This window comes from Phyllostomus discolor, chromosome 5, assembly GCF_004126475.2.
Source record: "Phyllostomus discolor isolate MPI-MPIP mPhyDis1 chromosome 5, mPhyDis1.pri.v3, whole genome shotgun sequence".
NCBI classification, from domain to species: domain Eukaryota; kingdom Metazoa; phylum Chordata; class Mammalia; order Chiroptera; family Phyllostomidae; genus Phyllostomus; species Phyllostomus discolor.
The window spans coordinates 42581200-42598061 of record NC_040907.2 but is presented as its reverse complement, the minus strand read 5'-3'; the positions used below and the strand labels follow the sequence as shown (position 1 = coordinate 42598061).

Sequence of the window (16862 nt, the reverse complement as noted above, 5' to 3'; positions counted from 1 at the left end):
AAAGGGCTCCCTTACTGCAATTTCTTAATAACATTTAAGAATTCTCTTCAAAGGCCCTTGACACTAGTTTAGAAAGAGGAAGAAAAAAAAGAAAACAAGGGGAAAAAGGTATGTTTTTAAAAAAGTAAATAGAAGTAAAGAAGAGCAGAATAAAAGAAGAAAAGGGTATGGCATTTTAACACTAAATTACACACCACCAAAGGGTGGAATTATAATGTTGGACTTTAGCAATACTTTTTCAAAGGAATGAGTTTTAAGAAAGAATCCAAAAGGAGACTTTGGTCAACCCAACTACATCTGACAGACTCAAAACTTGAGTCCTGGGAGGGGCTAAAGGATCACCTAATCCAACCACCAAATTCTACAGATGAGGAAACTGAGAGCCCAGGGCCAAGAGTTACCTGGTTGGACCAAGACACATCTTCCAAGTTTCAAACCACCCCACCTCACACATCAGAACTTCACCCCCTCGTAGCCCTGACAGTATCATGGGTTCCAAGACCAATTACTGACACCTTTCAGCAGATTGGCTGAGACTTGAAGGCTACCCATAATCACCCAGGTATAATATATTCAGAAACCTGACCAAGTTCACCACAGCTTTACCAACAGAGTCAGCCAACCTTGATAGGAAACCAGTTTGAGACTCCACAAAGACTGAGGGAGGCCTTCTCAGGTCAGAGAAAGAACCTTTAAACAATGTAGGGATGTCCTCCTTAAAATCTAACTCCTACTCTACCCATTAGTTCCACCCTCAGAGTGAACCCTGTCTGGGACTCAGTTATGGTACCCAGAGGATGAGATTTCCCTAAATTTCTTTTAGTACTTTTACAGTTTCAAAATATTTCTGGCAGACCATATACCATCACACTGTCTGTAAATAAGGAATCATATTTAGAGATCATTCCTCTCTGCCATACTGAAAGAACTAGTGGGGTTGAATCCTAAAAGTGATTCAAGGTCTCAGAGAAAATTAAGTAAAGGAAAAGCTATATTGCTGCTCCGTTGGAAACTTAGTCATGCTATCATCTTTCAGGCATACACAATTCATGTCTAGATGTACACAGCAGAGACCAAAAAAAGATCTCTTCTGTGTACAGAGATCACCTTAAAATTACAGAAAGCGAGCAAATTCAGACCAGTTATTCTTAAGGAAGGGTATACATCATAACCACCCGAGGACACACATTTTTACCCTCCACTTTGTCCCAAAAAACAGAGATGGGGGTTCTTCTTAACCTTTTCTATCCAGATTTGCTTTACTATTGAAAAGTGAAAGAAAAAACCTCAACCTTCCCCAGAGTTTGCCTCAATGCAGTGGATAAAGAGGGAGAGCCCATGATCTGACAGCTAGGCTTCAGTGCAGGGCGGCAGGAGGACTCCCAATCACGGAGAATCTGCGCCTTGATTCTGATGTTTCTCATGGGCATAGATGAGAAGCCAGGACCTTAATGCCTCATTCCCCGCCTGCCCCCTGACTGGCCCAGCATATTCCATTTTCTCTGGCCCCCCAGACTTTTAATTTCTGAGTCCTGATGGGTCTGTGCTCTCCTGACACCTGCTCCTTTCTTCACACCCACAATAGCTCTAAGGCCTTTGGTGACGCTCTCACTCCATGATTCTCTGAACCCTGATGACATCCCCAGGAAGCCAAGACAAAACCCCAAACAAGGGAGAATGGCTGTCAATCAGGTTATTTGGTTTCTGAATGGCCTGTCCTTCACAGCCCACTCACAAGCTGTTTCACGAAATGTAGATTCACCTTGAAATTTAAAAATTACAAAAAAAAATACTGAGGGAAAAGATCAATGGAAGTACAGCTTCCTGTACACTACTATGTAGCAAAAGCCAGTTAGAGGTTTCAGCCATAGTGCTTCATTTTCTCCATAGAGCAAACCCACATAGTTTTTGCCCTCCTTCAACCATAACAGGAAATTGGGATTAAGAGGAACAGAATGACTTGCCCAAATTCACCCAGGCAATAAATGGACCAACAAAACTTTGACCTAAAAACTAGCAATTGCCCTTATATGGATTTGAATAGTTAAATAAATGTGTAGATAATTACTGCTAGATTAGATGGAGGATACCTTCTAGGTGCTCTATCAATACATGTATACATGCAAGGAATAAGTGAATGACGGAGTGAATGAATGATGGAAATTGTGAGCTACAGTTGCTTGTAGACCAAAACTATAGACCACCTTCCCTATAACCTGCCCCCTCCTCCCTGTCACTATCATAGACCGATAATAAATTAGTTTCAGGGATATTAGTGAATGTAATTTACTGAGAAATTTTTTACCTGCCCAATATTAATTCTCCCTTTGTTCTTTAGCAGTAAGAGCAACCCAATTGTATTCAGATGGCAACATATCCAGCTTAAAAGCATATTTTACCCAGTTTCCATTCCAGTGAAGTAGGACCATAAACCTAAGTGCTGGCCAATGATATGCAAGCAGAAGCATTATGCAGGTGCTCTAAGAAGGCTGTTTAAAGAAGGCTGACTCAGGTGCATGGTACATCCTTTTTTTTGCATTTCCCAACTTCCTTCCTCCTGCACCATGAAATGTGGACTTGATACCAGGCTCCCACAACCATCCTGGACCATGATGTAAACATGAGAACAGAAGAGTCAGGGCTATAGATAGAGAAATAAAAATGTCAAAAGAACTAGTGTCCTTGATGACTTCATGAGACTATCAGAGTAGCCTCACACTCCATATATCTAGTATGTGCAGAGAGAGTGAACCTTGATGAGTTTAAGCTTCTGTTAATCTGCATTTTCTATTATTTCAATTATTCATCAGTGAAGACACAATGAACATATTTCTTCTACAGAGAGGGAAAGCACTCTTTTTTCCCCAAAAATAAGGGGATACCTAATATTTATAAGCTTCTTCTCAGCCCTAGTAAATATACTAAAAAAAAAAACAAGCAGATGCAAGAAAATAACGATATCATTCTTTCTAGAACCTAGAACTATTTTGCATCATTGTTCTGAGAAATCATCCTTCAGTACAACTATAAAACAATGCAACTCAAATAACTTTAACATAAAATACATTAGGAATAACTGATTTTCCCCCAGAACTCTCTGACTCCCACTTTGATCCCCACTACTGATCCCCACTACATTCTAAGGTTCCTCAGAATACCTGATCAAGTTTCAACCAAGGTATGGCCAAAAAGTGTTACCTTTGTGATGATCTAAAGCTGATCAATTTTATTTTCATTCACTAGATTTCTAACATCAAAATATCAAGTCTTAAACAACACTGACTGTTTACAACTACAAGGATGGCTATAACTTTTTTAAAGTAAGAGAAAATAAGTGCTGGCGAGGACGTGGGGGAAATGGAACTTTCATACATTGCTGGTGGGAATGTAACATTACACAGCCACTGTGGAAAAGTTTGGTGGTTCCTCAGAATGCCAAACATACATCTACCATAGAACCGAGCAATTCTACTCCTAGACATAGATCTCAGAGAACTGGCAGCAGAGATGATTCAAACAAATACTTATAAATCAATGTTCATTGCAGCACCATTCACAATAGCCAAAAGGAAAAAACAACCAAGTATCCATCATGAGTCCAACAACAGAAGAATGGAAAAGCAAAATGCAGCATGTGAATACAGTGGCATATTACCCGGCCACAAAAAGGAAGGCAATACTGACAAGATGCAACAACACTGCATCTTAATCAAATCTTGAAAATATTATGCTCAGTTAAATAAACCAGACACCAAAGAACAAATACTATATGACTCTAAGTGTGTGAAGTATCTAAAATAGGCAAATTCATAAATTATATAATATTAATAAATATTTTAGATTAGAGATTCACAGGGGCTGGGGGAAGGGAGGAATGAGGAAGTATTACTTAATGGTTATAGAATTTCCATATGGGGTTAAGAATAAGTTTTGGAGATAGTGGTAATGGCTGTTTAATACTATGAATGTATTGAGTTGACCAAAAAGTCTGTAAAATAAGATACATTTTTTTTCATTTTCACCAATACCTTTATTGATTTGGATATTTTGAATATGTCTCCTGTCTCCTATGTGGTATAATGTTGATTGTTCTCAACTAATGTCTCAATTTGATCACTACCAACTTCAACTGGTCTACTTGACCATGGAGCATCCTCCAGCAAGAAATCTCCAACATGACACTTTGCAAAACACTTTTGACACATTTGATCAGTCACAGATCCTTCTCTGTACACTGCACAAATCTTTTTTTGCATTTCAGTTGTGTTTTTACCTTTCTCGAAATAACAAAGCATAATATGCCAAAAATGTCACTTACTTTCTTCCATCTTCAATATTAAAATGGCTACACAAAAAATTCACCAATTCTGATAAGTTTTTTAAATGCACACTGATATGACAGCTGTCACAATACAATCTAACAAAATTGTTTCAAATGAAGTTAAAGACAACTGAGTGCTACTAGAGCCATTGCACAGAAAAAAACAAATGCATTTTTTAACCAAGCCAATAATTAACGTCACTGAATTGTATATTTAACAATGGTTAAAATGGAAAATTTTATGCTACATATATATATATTACAATTTGTAAAAATTAATAATGCAATATATCAAAACCATTAAAACTGTATACCTTAAATGGGTAAATTGTACAATATGTGAATTATATATCAATAAAGCTGTTTTTAAAAAAAAAAAAAAAATCAAGTCTTAGCCCTGGCTGGCGTAGCTCAGTGGATTAAGCGTGGGCTGCGAACTAAAGTGTCGCAGGTTCGATTCCCAGTCAGGGTACATGCCTGGGTTGCAGGCCACAGCCCCCAGCAACCGCACATTGATGTTTCTTTCTCTCTCTCTTTCTCCCTCCCTTCCCTCTCTAAAAATGGATGAATAAAATCTTTAAAAAAAAATCAAGTCTTATCTCAGATATGAACCTGAGAAAGGCAATCAGGAGGCCAAGCACTGAGGAAGGATGTGGACTACAGGCATGTCACCAGAAGCAGGTATTAGAGTGGAAGCATCTTCATTTTCTCCCCATGCTAGTACCTCAGCCCACGGAGGATCAGACTGCCACCCACTTGCTCTCTCCACTCAGAGGAATTATAGCTGACTTTGCACCTCTTCCCCTTGCTTGATTTTCTCCGAGGAGGTAAGGGAAATTCATCTGATCGTTGAGAGACTGGAATATATTAAGCCACATTTTAAGGATCACTGTGTAAAAGATAATAATACCTATAACAACATCAAGCCCACTCTTTCACTTCCTGTGTTTCGCTGCAACCAACATAACATGCCGTGGCTTCAGACAGGCACACCTATCTGAGCAGGGTCTGCATTCTTGTGGCTGATGCACCTACTGGACTTGAGATCTGGTTGGTTGACATCTCTGAACTTCCTTCCCCTATAGATGTACACACATACCTAAACATGCTGGTTTTGCTTCACTTCTGAGCTATATCATCCATCTAGTATACCAGAAGTCCTATAAATTAGAAGTTAAAGAATATTTTCTAAAATAATGAGGTAGTTTTTTATTTTTCATTTAGTTAATATGCTTTGTATGTAGTCTCCATCAGTCAGGACCCCAATGGCTAGGAAAACTGAGTGGCACTTGAAACCCTCAACAACAGCGGCCTGTTGGGAGTTTAAATAATGAGAATTAATATTAATTGCTCAAGTGTGATAATGGCACTCTAGCTATATAGGAAAATGTCATACACGTGGGTGATCGATCGTATTGCAAAATTTAAGAAGGAAGTATGTAATGTCTGCAATTCATTTACAAATGGTTCAACAAATAAACACATGTGCACGTCAGGAATAGATAAACCACTTGAGAGCACAAATATAATGTCAATAATTAATAAATGTAGGTAAAAGATATGGTGTTCAATATACCATTCTCTCAACTTTTCTGTACATTTAAATTTTTTTCAAAACACCTGGGGAAAATACTAAAACAACAACAAAAAAATGGGATCTCACCAATATTTAAGCAAACCAATAAAAATATTAGTAATAACATAACTAAGTAGTTGACATATGTAATACTAATTGACATATGTAATACTAATTGACATAATTAGTAACTGATATTCACAAAATACGTGGTTGATGAATAAAAGAAAAATTGTATTTAATAATCAAAAAAAGGAAATTAAAATAAGATACCATTTTAAGACTAAAAACTTGGCAAAATTGAAACATACATAGGATAGAACATTACACAGGTATCAAAAATATATTCTCATAAAATACTTATTGAGATGGAAAAAATAATCATATATGAAGTAAAAAATCAGTTGTACAAATTTACAACTATAAATGAGAAACAGTAGAATAAGAGTCTAAATCGTGATGCTTATTTTTGAAGTCCTAGAGATTATATTTGGAAAATAACTACAGACCTGGATTTATAATCTGATCATAATCTTCTCCTAACATGTCAGCAAATAACCATTAGAAAAATAATAATAAAATAATATCCCTTATAAACCCAAAACATAGAGAGCCATGCAAATAAGGAAAACAATTGCTATTTTAAAAGGGAGTAGTTTCTAAAACTAATAAATTCATCTCTTTAACGCAGAAGACAGAATACTGACAAGTTACACATAACTGTACACGATAGTGGAGAAAAGAAGGGAAAATAAATATATCATATAAAGAAATATGAGGAAAAATAAAACTGAGATTGTAGAAATTCAGCCCTGTTTTCCCATATGCCATAAAAATGTCTCAGAAATTCTAACATGTAACTTCTAAAGAAAACTTACCAAAGTGTCTCTTGTACATAAGGAACTTGGTCATCAATTTCTTTCAGTCCAAAGCAATAAAGATAAATGATTTGAAAACAGTAAAATCTCTCATGCAGAATAATTCAAAATAATGTACACAGACATTCTGCCCCCAAGTAGGTGAAGCATAGCTCCCTATTCTTTAAGTGTGGGCTGTGCAGAATAACTTCCTTCCAAAGAGTAGTATACAGATGGGGAAGAAGAGTAACTTTACAGGGGAGACACCTGACCAGTACCTCAGCCAAGTGATCAAGGTCAACATGAACAAGTCAAGTCATATGAATAGCATGGACCCTTGATGTGATATAATGAGAATGATACTCATCAGAGAATGGTCTTATCAGAGAATGGTCTTCCTCCCAGAAAACATGCTACATAAGTCTTATCATGAGAAAAACATCAGAGAAATTCCCAGAGGCACATGCTACAACATTCATGACCAGTACTCCTCAAAACTGTCAATGACACCAAAAACAAAGAGAGCTGAGAAATTGCCACAGCTAAGCAGACATGATTAAATGTATATAGTATCCTGGATAGACTCCTGAAACAGAAAAAGGCATTAAGAGAAAACTAAAGAAATGTGAATAAAATATGGAATTTAGTTAATGATAATATATCAATATTTGTTCATCAATTGTGACAAATGCACCACGCTAAATTAAGATGTTAATAATAGGGGCAACTGGGTAGGGGGTATATAGAAACTCTCTTGTACTGCCTTCATACTTTTTCTGTAAATCTAAAACTGTTTTAAAACAAAAAGACTACTTGAAATTATCATTGAATTTAATAGGACACACTCTTAAATAATTTATAGAATGTTATCAACCCTTAGTAATCTACATGAAATTTCTCTCAGGCCCCAGTGTTAGAAAAGGTTCTCTTTCTCCTGAACAGCCATCAGGTTCTTATCTGTTCACTCAGTTCATCCTAATTATGTTCTAATCCTTGCTTCAGCCACTAGGAAGTGTGGAGACAAACCTATTAGGAATTATGAATAACACAATAGTTTCTATGAAGCTCTTGGCACCATCTTAGTTATTCTTTTAGTATTTTCACTTCACTGTGATTTTTTAAAAAAATTTATCACTGTTTTTATCTTATTACTAGGCATTTCAAATTTCCTTAGAGCCAGGATTTATGTTTTTGTCTGATTATACAAAATTTTATTATTCAAATTTCTGGCTTCCCATTTCTCATGTTACCAAAATTCTGGACAGTTTCCCATTCAACAGCTAGAAGATGGATAATTACTAAAACATTCAACTTCAGTTCTTGAACTGCAAAATGGTAACACTACCACCTGCTTTAATTGATGGTTTCCAGGGCAAATGTGTTCACATTTCATAATATGCCTATTATAGATAAAGAAAATGCACACAATAAATGATAATTACCATTATTAACAAAAATAGCAATAATTATTTTTAATATAAAAAGAATGGAGCTAAATTACAAATTAATCATAAGCCAGGTGGTGATTTTCTCAGTGATTCAGATAAACAAAAGTGGCTGCCATATTTTGAAGGATGAGAATAATAACTAGAGGGAGGTGAGGGGAGAAAAACAGATAAGAAAAGGAGGGGGACTTCTTACCTATTGTCACTGCCAAAAACAAGTCTGAAAGCTTTAAGACAAGGTGAAATCCAATTACTTTTCAGCCTTAACTCCACTAGAATAATAAAAAACACCCTCTTCTAGCCTTTTTGGCACTCATTTCCTCAAAGCCTCCCAAAACTATCATAGTAAGAGCCAAATAAACACCAAACCTGAATCTCTCCTTGGCCTAGAGAATGCCAAGTTCATGTTCTACTGCCCAGAGTTTTCTTGTTTTTGTTTTTGGTTTTTTTTTTTTGTTATTTTTACCATTGGCACATTTAATTTCAGACCTTCTTTCATCTTCCTTATTCTTAAAGAAAGGACACTGGAGATTTTCATTAAAAGAGCCATGCATTCTTTAAATATTATGTGCTACACCTTTTATTCACAGTGTCACTAAAACCCTCAATAACCCCAAATGAATGTCCAGAAGACCTGAGGCTCAGGGAAGGGGCAGGGACTGGGGGAGCGAGTAATCTGCTCCAGGTTCTTGCCCACAAGACACAGCAAAGACACTAAACCCAGGTCAGTCTGACTACAAGGGTTTCCCTCTTTCTACTATGCCAGAAATTTAATACAAAGACTCTTGCCAAAATTGATAGGAAAAGGGAACAAAATAAAATAGCTAATTCCTTCCAGAAATTTCTCAGCACTGCATTGGAAGTTTTCTTGCTACCTCACTCAGTCTGTACACTAAACCCATGGAATGGGTGCTGCCATTTTCCAATTATACAACCGAGAAAGTTCAGAGGGTTACTGGTTTCACCCTCATCACGCAGGCTGAAACTGAGAAGGGAGAAAGAACTGGAGGCTAAGAAAACAATAGGGGAGAGACAGATGTAAGAGTTAGGTGTGCCAGAGAGAGGGCAACCACCTTTGCAAGAAGAACTCAGTGCCTGGCATCCAAGGTCTCTAGAAGACAAGGAACCAGGAGGGGAGGCTTTTGAAGGTACTCACAAGTACGCAAGTACAGGGCAAGGGGCGTAAAGAGGAGGATTGCAAATTTGTACTAATAAAAATAGAATGAGTCATGAGTGTCAAAGCCAATATTAAAAAATGGCAGGGATGACTAGACAGCCAATAAATCATTTCTGCACATTAAACTTTATGCTTCCTCGGGGTTTGAGACTGTCATGAGCAGCACTGGAAGCTCCCCAGCATGCTCTGATGGGTCAACACAAGGTCTCCATTTTTAAATTCACCAAATTCATTAAAACTTCTAAAATCCTTCCAATCACTGAAAAAGACTGGAAGTCCCATACTACTTTCATGTATATTTTGTTAGGCAACAATTGTCCAAAACTACCACCACCTGGAGCACTTGTTAAACATAAAATTCCCAGGTACCCCATGGAGATTCTGATTCCACAGTCTCAAAATTGGGAGTCCTGGGTAGCTGTGCTTTGAATAAATGATTCAACTAATTCCTATAATCAGGATAGTTTTGAAAAACTGGTTTAATAGGACATTCTGAACAAGCTTACAAAATAGGCATCATGATCCCCATTTTACAGATAAAGAGATATTCAAAGGAGTAAAAGATGTTCCCAAAATCACACAACTCTTGTGTGTCAGAACCGAGGACAGGAAGTCACACTGTGCCTGCAGAGTGGGTATACATGCCACCGCATTTAAATCTATCTGACTTTACATGGCATGAGACACCAGGAAATGGGGGCACAGACTATCCAGTACCATCAGAAAGAAACGGGGAGCTCTGAGAACCCTGGGTTCAATAACATACACCCCCCCTAAAAAAAAGAAAACAGAAGGAAAGCAAGGTCTTCCTCCATCTGTAGTAAACTGAGCCCTCAAGGTTTGCAGGCCAATGAGGTATTGCTGATAGTCACACTACCACAGCTGCTTTGACTAAATAGGTGCATTTGGCTAAAATAATTAAAACATTTCTTTCACTACTGCACAAAGGTTAAAAAAAAACCTACAGAAATGTCCTTCCAGAAATAACTTCAGACAATTAATTTCACACCAAAAAAGGAATGCCCAAGATGAGATTTTTACCCACACCCTGGCCTCCCCATTGGTGATAACAGTGTAACAGTGACTAATTGTACCTTCTGGGGTCAAGTTCAGACCACTCCTCCAGAGCTTTCTCCCCAAGACAGGGGTGAGTACCTGAAGTTTACTGAAGCCATTTGTATATGTATGTGGCTCCCCACTACCCTGAGACCCCAGACTAATAATCATTTCATTGGTAGGAAGGGAGGATAATCCACATGAAAAATGATGTGCTTGTGAAACACGTCCTCTTCTATCTCCTTTCTGAGAGCCCCTGCTGCTGAACTACCACATTCTTATCAACTCTGTATAAGACAAAGTCCAAACGAAACCAAATGAGATAGATAGAGCACAGGGAGAATGGTGCTCCTATCTGCAGCTTCCCTTGAGTTCAAATAAAAAGGAAAATGGGGAAGATTTAGTCCTTTCTGAGTGAGCTGACTTTAAGATATAACACCTCCCTCGGCATATAGATATATAGATACATACATACATACATACATACATACAGGTTTATCTGTCCTCTGGGAACTGATCCTCTTCCTCACAAATTTGTTCACTACAGACTCTAACTCACTGTCAAGGTAAGAAGACCCTTCCCCACCCCGTTGCTACCCCCTTATGCATCCTCTGAAATCTGAGATCAGAATGACAACTGATGTGCATAGTTTGAGATTTCATGTCAAGCCATGTAGCACATAATTATGTATAACATTCATAATTTATTTAAAAATATTATTGACTTCCAACATATATATCTCTACATTCTGCAATGATTCAGGTACATTAATACACAAGGCAAAATAGGTTCATAACACACCCACCCAGCTTCCTTAAAAAACATGCATATCCCTTATGGGTGAAGAAGATGAAGGGATTAAGAAATACAAGTTGGCAGTTACAAAAATAGACACAGGGATATAAAGTATAGCATAGGAAATATAGTCAATGATATTAGAATAACTATGCATGGTGACAAATAGATATTAGACGTATCAGGAAGATCACTTCATAGGTTATATAAATGTCTAACCACTATGTTACACACATAAAACTAATGTAATATTGTATGTCGACTATAATTGAAAAATAAAATTCTTTTTAAAAAAACATATTTCTTGCCTTAATTTTAGGGGCCAATAAATATACTTTCCTTTTATTCATTATGTAAAAAGTGCCTTTGGAAAAACAGTCACACTGCATGATGGACTGCCCATGTCTCTTTCAAATGTGTCCAATTTCAATGAATGGTCTTCACCTTGGATACCACATTCTGGGCCTCACAGGAACAATGGCGCTTGGGCATGTGCAATGAAGGTGGAAGATGGATTCAAGATGTTTCAAGTATGCAAAATCGCATGCAGATGTACAAACTGCGTCCAGTCACAGTGAGTTAAGAAAGTAATATATATACAGATACCCGAGAATGGATGAGCACAAATAAAATCAAACTTGTAATTAACATACCGTGCTGTGACACCTGTTGCCTTCCACGATAAGAAGTCTGGGAGATCAAAGAAATGCCCCGCCTTATCCCAGCAAGTCTCTCTCAAGCTCTGCCAAATTAAATATATATTAGAATCAATTATGGTCTGCTTTCTCTACTCCTCTCCTCTTTCAATAATGTTGCAAAATTTTCAAAACAAAAGCATAGCCAACAATGCTCAATAATACATCTGCTCAGGGGTTGAGAGAGGGGATGATGTAAAAGTGGTACCTATATAGGAAAGAAGTATTGGCAATTATGGATCCTTGCAAAAATGACCATAATTTCCCTTTTTTCTCCCTTTGCCAACCTGGAGGGGTAGGAAGCACACTCTGGGAAGGTACGCAATCCATCTTCCCAGCGAAGGGCCAGAGGATAAGCTTTAAGACATATAAGATTTCAAAGCTGAACAGCTGTAAGCTGGCGGGGGGGGGGGGGGGGGGGGGGGGAACACACTAAGAAATTAACGCGTGAAACAGAACATGCCCTGCCCATGTAAAATTCTCCCCACACCAATGAGTTCCAAAGGCAATAGGAAATATGATTCTTGCCCTCAAAGAACTTCCAATTTAAGCCAAGGAGAATGGCACGTAATCAAGTCATTACTATAAGTTTTCAAAATATTTGTTTCTTCCACACTGCCAAAGTGGTCAGAGCTTTTCCTACCACTGGGCTTTTTTTTTCCTCCACCGACCCTACCTGGAACATTCATTCCTCACCCTCCACCCTGTTCCCTCCCAGGGTCCAGGTCACCCCAACCCCTTTGGTTGACCCTATCCATCCTCCCCTGAACTGGCCTTCCAGGATACGCTACTCAGGTTAGATCTGGCTGTCACACAATGTGGTGAATGTCTTTCTGTCCTGCTGGATAGTAAGCTCTATGAGGTCAAAAACCTTGTCAGTTTATGCACCATGATATCCCACGGCTGACCCTCTTCTCCCCCTACACAGGGCTGGACCCTTAGTTGTAAGGTAGAAACTACATAACTCCACTCCCTTCACTGGACCAGAATGGACATGTGACCTGAGCCAATCAGATCTCTTCTCTTAAGAATTTAGAATCAGGATCCCAGTGGAGTCATTTAACTTCTACCTATGAATGAAACTGGAGGTGAGATAAACTTGGAAACTATCAAGTGGCCGTTTTTTATGCCTGGAGAAGCAGAACTTCATAAAGAGAAGAAAGAGTAAAGCAGACTAGAAGAGATAACAAAAAAGGCTTCCTACTACCCAGGCAGCTAACTGTCCATGTCTTGGTTTCAATAATCCCCTCCCCAGGAGGCTACAATGACAAGGAACATGTCATGAGCAAGAGGGTATTTTGGGGACACCACGGGTAACAATTCAGAAGTTCAGAAGAGGCATATTCCAGTTTGTGCCTGAGGACGACACACAGCAGGCACTCCATAAATGTTATGGAACAACCAAACTGCTCGGTTTCACCTTCTAATCTCTCGTGTGAGGAGGGCTTTGGAGTTTATGAAGGGCTTCCACGTGTGCTATGTCCTTAGAGCAATACAAAAGTCCTGAGTGTTACTACATCTAATTTACAGACATACAACTGGACTTGATCAGCATTTGCCCTCAAATTCTATGAGTTCTTCCTATTTCCTCCTTCCCTATCACAACTATATGAACACAGATATCTATGCATAGCAGAGAAACTAAGTATTACATCAAAAGGGTTCTGATGTAAACAGTTCATTTTCTATTCTTGTTGTTGTTTAAATTCCTAAGCATTTGGATGAGAACTTATATCTAGAAAGGGTTTAACTTCTCTTTGAACGTTTTAATGTTCAACAAAGCAAAACTTAAAGTTGACTAAATATGCTCAACACGGCTATGAACCAGTAGCATCTATACACAGTAACGGGTCACAATAAAAAAATGGCAGCCTTTGAAACTAGTATGTGAGTCAAACTAGTGACATTAACAGTATGCCTTCTGGGTAATCCAAAAAATCACTTTCCACATGCTTTGTGATTTCAGTGATTGGTTCTCAGGGAGAAAAAGAAAGTGGTGCCTCCTTCTAAGGGCTCCAGAAACCCAAGGTCAGTTACCAGAAATGAACCACTAAAACCAGTTCAGCAACAACCAGTGCTCAACCAGTGAGTTTAGGAAGCTTGTTCAGCTCCACAGCTGAACAAGCTTCCTAAACTCAGAAAACAACTGCTTCTGTTAGATGAGAGTCATTAAAGACCTTGCAGAATGAGAGCTTTCAGCATGTGGCCATGCAGATAGCCACCATGGACCAGGGCACCCAAGCAGAACGTCTCAAAGAGAACTTCAGACCTCTTACCAAAAAGACACATACTGAGGTGGGAGGCACAAGGCAGCCAGGAGCACCATTTCTCTTTGAGACCACACCAGCTTCATTGATCAAAGCCAGGGACCCTAGTGCAATTTCTCCACAGGCTGAGAAACCAGAAACAACATCGTATTAGAAGTATGAGGTATGCTCCGGAATGCATATTGTCTAGGAGAAGAAGACAGCAATACTCTCTGCTTTCTCTACAAAAGCAGGCTGGAGGTTAGCCAGCAAAGGGAAGGGAGAAAGGATGAGAAGGAATGTCTTCAGAAGCTTGATCCCCTTGCTTCAAGAGGCTGGCTGACAGACTACCTGTGAGAATCCCATGATGTGTTCATGTTGTGCTACCTAATTCACAAGTGCCTTGTCATCAAATGAGAGACTGGTCAAGGATACATTAGCCTCCATGGAAAAATTTTTAATCAAGTTCTGTGGGGAAAATCTCCCCATCTCTCCCCTTCCCCAGACAGTTCAGTCCCAGCCAACAGCGTCAATCTTACTGAATTAATTCTATCCTTGTGAACTATGGGCCTACATCAAGACACACTGACAGCCCTCTTCCATTCCTCCACAACTTAAAATAGTGCTCCCACGTGCCTCCTCTCATCCGATTCTCAGAGCGGTTCAGAGGTATGTAGGCGATATACAATAGTCAAATACAGAGGATGTAGAAACTGTGGTTTGGATGACAAGAACTTAGCCCAAGGTCACATGGGATTGCTAGCTCCAAAGTGAGTGTTCCTTCCTCCGCCTACATCACAGACACCACCACCCTGAAGCCCCCAAATCTGTCAGTGTAGAGGGTTTTGGCCATTGGAAGGATCGGGAAGGAAGCTGTTGCCATTCTTTACAGAAGAAAAACAAAACAAAGAAGAAAAAGACTTTTTTTGTAAAAAAAAAAAAAAAAGATTAAGGAAAGAAAAACCCTTCCCAAGCACATTGTTTACATATGTATATATTTTTTAATTTCAGAGATTTCACTTTCAATCCTGGGAAACTCACTCAACTTTCCTGTACCTAGTAACGGCCTCCCTGCACTAATGGTGGACAGGTCAGAGAGAGCACAGAGCAAGTCCGCACACGTGCCACTTTAGTTGTACCTCATTATACATAGCTCAATCCAGTTTAAACTAGATCTCTGTGCAGAATGGGTTAAGTCTATACTCCAGTTACCAAGCAACTAACAAAAATGAGTCTTTTGAAGAGAAAAAGACATCAGCCATGATTTGGGGTGTGTGACTTGGCAATAAGACTTCTGCATTCCAATAAAAATCCTTTGAGCAAGCAATCCCCCAGGCTTGAAAGCAACCAAAGGAACTCTTTACATTTTTTTTAAATCATGTATTACTTCATAAAACTACAGCATTTCTTGGGAGGAGGCACTACTCAAAGCGCACACAGCTGCAGGTCTCAGCAGAGGGTGGAGGCAGAACAGTAGATCCAAGACTCAAGGCCAGGCAGCAGCCACCCCAGCCTCAGGGCAGGAACATGCGGCTTTCTCCCTTCCCCTCTCACTGTGGTGTCCAAGGAGGCAGTAAGGTCTCCCTTGGCTTCTAGACTCTGAGGGAATCTGTGTGAAAAATGAAGCAAATACTGCATTGTATGTCGGGAGACACCAGGGTCAAGGAGCAGTAAAAGAGACAGCAGGGATGACCAGTTCCAAAAGGGTCATCCATGTATTTTATTATTAATTGTAAAGAGATTCTATCTGGAATATCTGCTGTGGGCAGTGAAGAAAAGGGAGGAAACAGAGCCCTCTAATTCCCCACCCAGTAAAGGATCCTGCCTGAACATTCCAAACACTCACAATGTTGTTTTCCAGCACAACAACCCATGAAAAAGCCAAACCTTATCCCTATTCTGCATTCAAGACTCCAAATTAGGGCACAGGCTGATGGTCCAGAGAGGAAAGATGTGTCAGGAAGAAACTTAATCCTCAAATGTCACTCTTAAAAGAAAAATGATGCTGAAAAGACTCAGTGGGTCATATTCCCCAACCAGAACCTTCCCAGAATGAATGAAACAATTATGTGTTTCAAACTCCCATCCACGGAGAAAGAGATCTAACACTGGACATACTGCAAGTCAGACAGACATCTAGAAACATACACTGCGAGGCTTGTACTACCAGAGGCATCTTTCTAAAAACTTAAAATTGATCGTTGTGTTTCTTTGTAGAAAATGATTCGACAGTTCCCTATGGCCTAAAATCATATTTTCTCTCCTTGGCACGGTTCTCAGGACACTTAACAACCTGGCTTTGACTTGGCCATTACTTTTATGAATTCTTCTGGATTCACTGCCCATTACCCCTCCTAGCTCCCTCCATTCTGCTCTCACCTCATTTCTCTCACTTCCCCAAATGCATTATGCATTTTTATGTTCCCATGCCTCTACTGAGGCTAATGCATCTACTTGGATTGATTTTCGCATCTTCTCCCACTATCAAACTTTCCTACCATTGATTCAAATCCAGCTCAGATATCACCTTTTTAGTGAATCCTTCCATCCTTTGCTACATCCTAATTATATATTCATGTGCCTAAATCCACCTCAGAATGACAAATTCCAGGAGGGTGAAAGCCAGCTGACTCATGGGGGAAAAAAAAGTTTCAAGTATAAAGAAATTTAAAGTCAAACTCTTTAAAGTTCAA

General features: G+C 39.0%; 1 protein-coding gene across 10 annotated transcripts in view; it reads right to left on the bottom strand.

The window, feature by feature from the left end:
• FGGY (FGGY carbohydrate kinase domain containing) overlaps positions 1-16862 on the bottom strand; it is a 390193-nt gene that overhangs the window by 310992 nt on the left and 62339 nt on the right. For all 10 annotated transcript variants that reach the window (XM_028513518.2, XM_036026185.1, XM_036026179.1 and 7 more), the window contains one exon: positions 11882-11970. In XM_028513518.2, coding sequence (XP_028369319.1) covers positions 11882-11970 — 89 coding nt within the window. The remainder of the gene's footprint in view (positions 1-11881; positions 11971-16862) is intronic.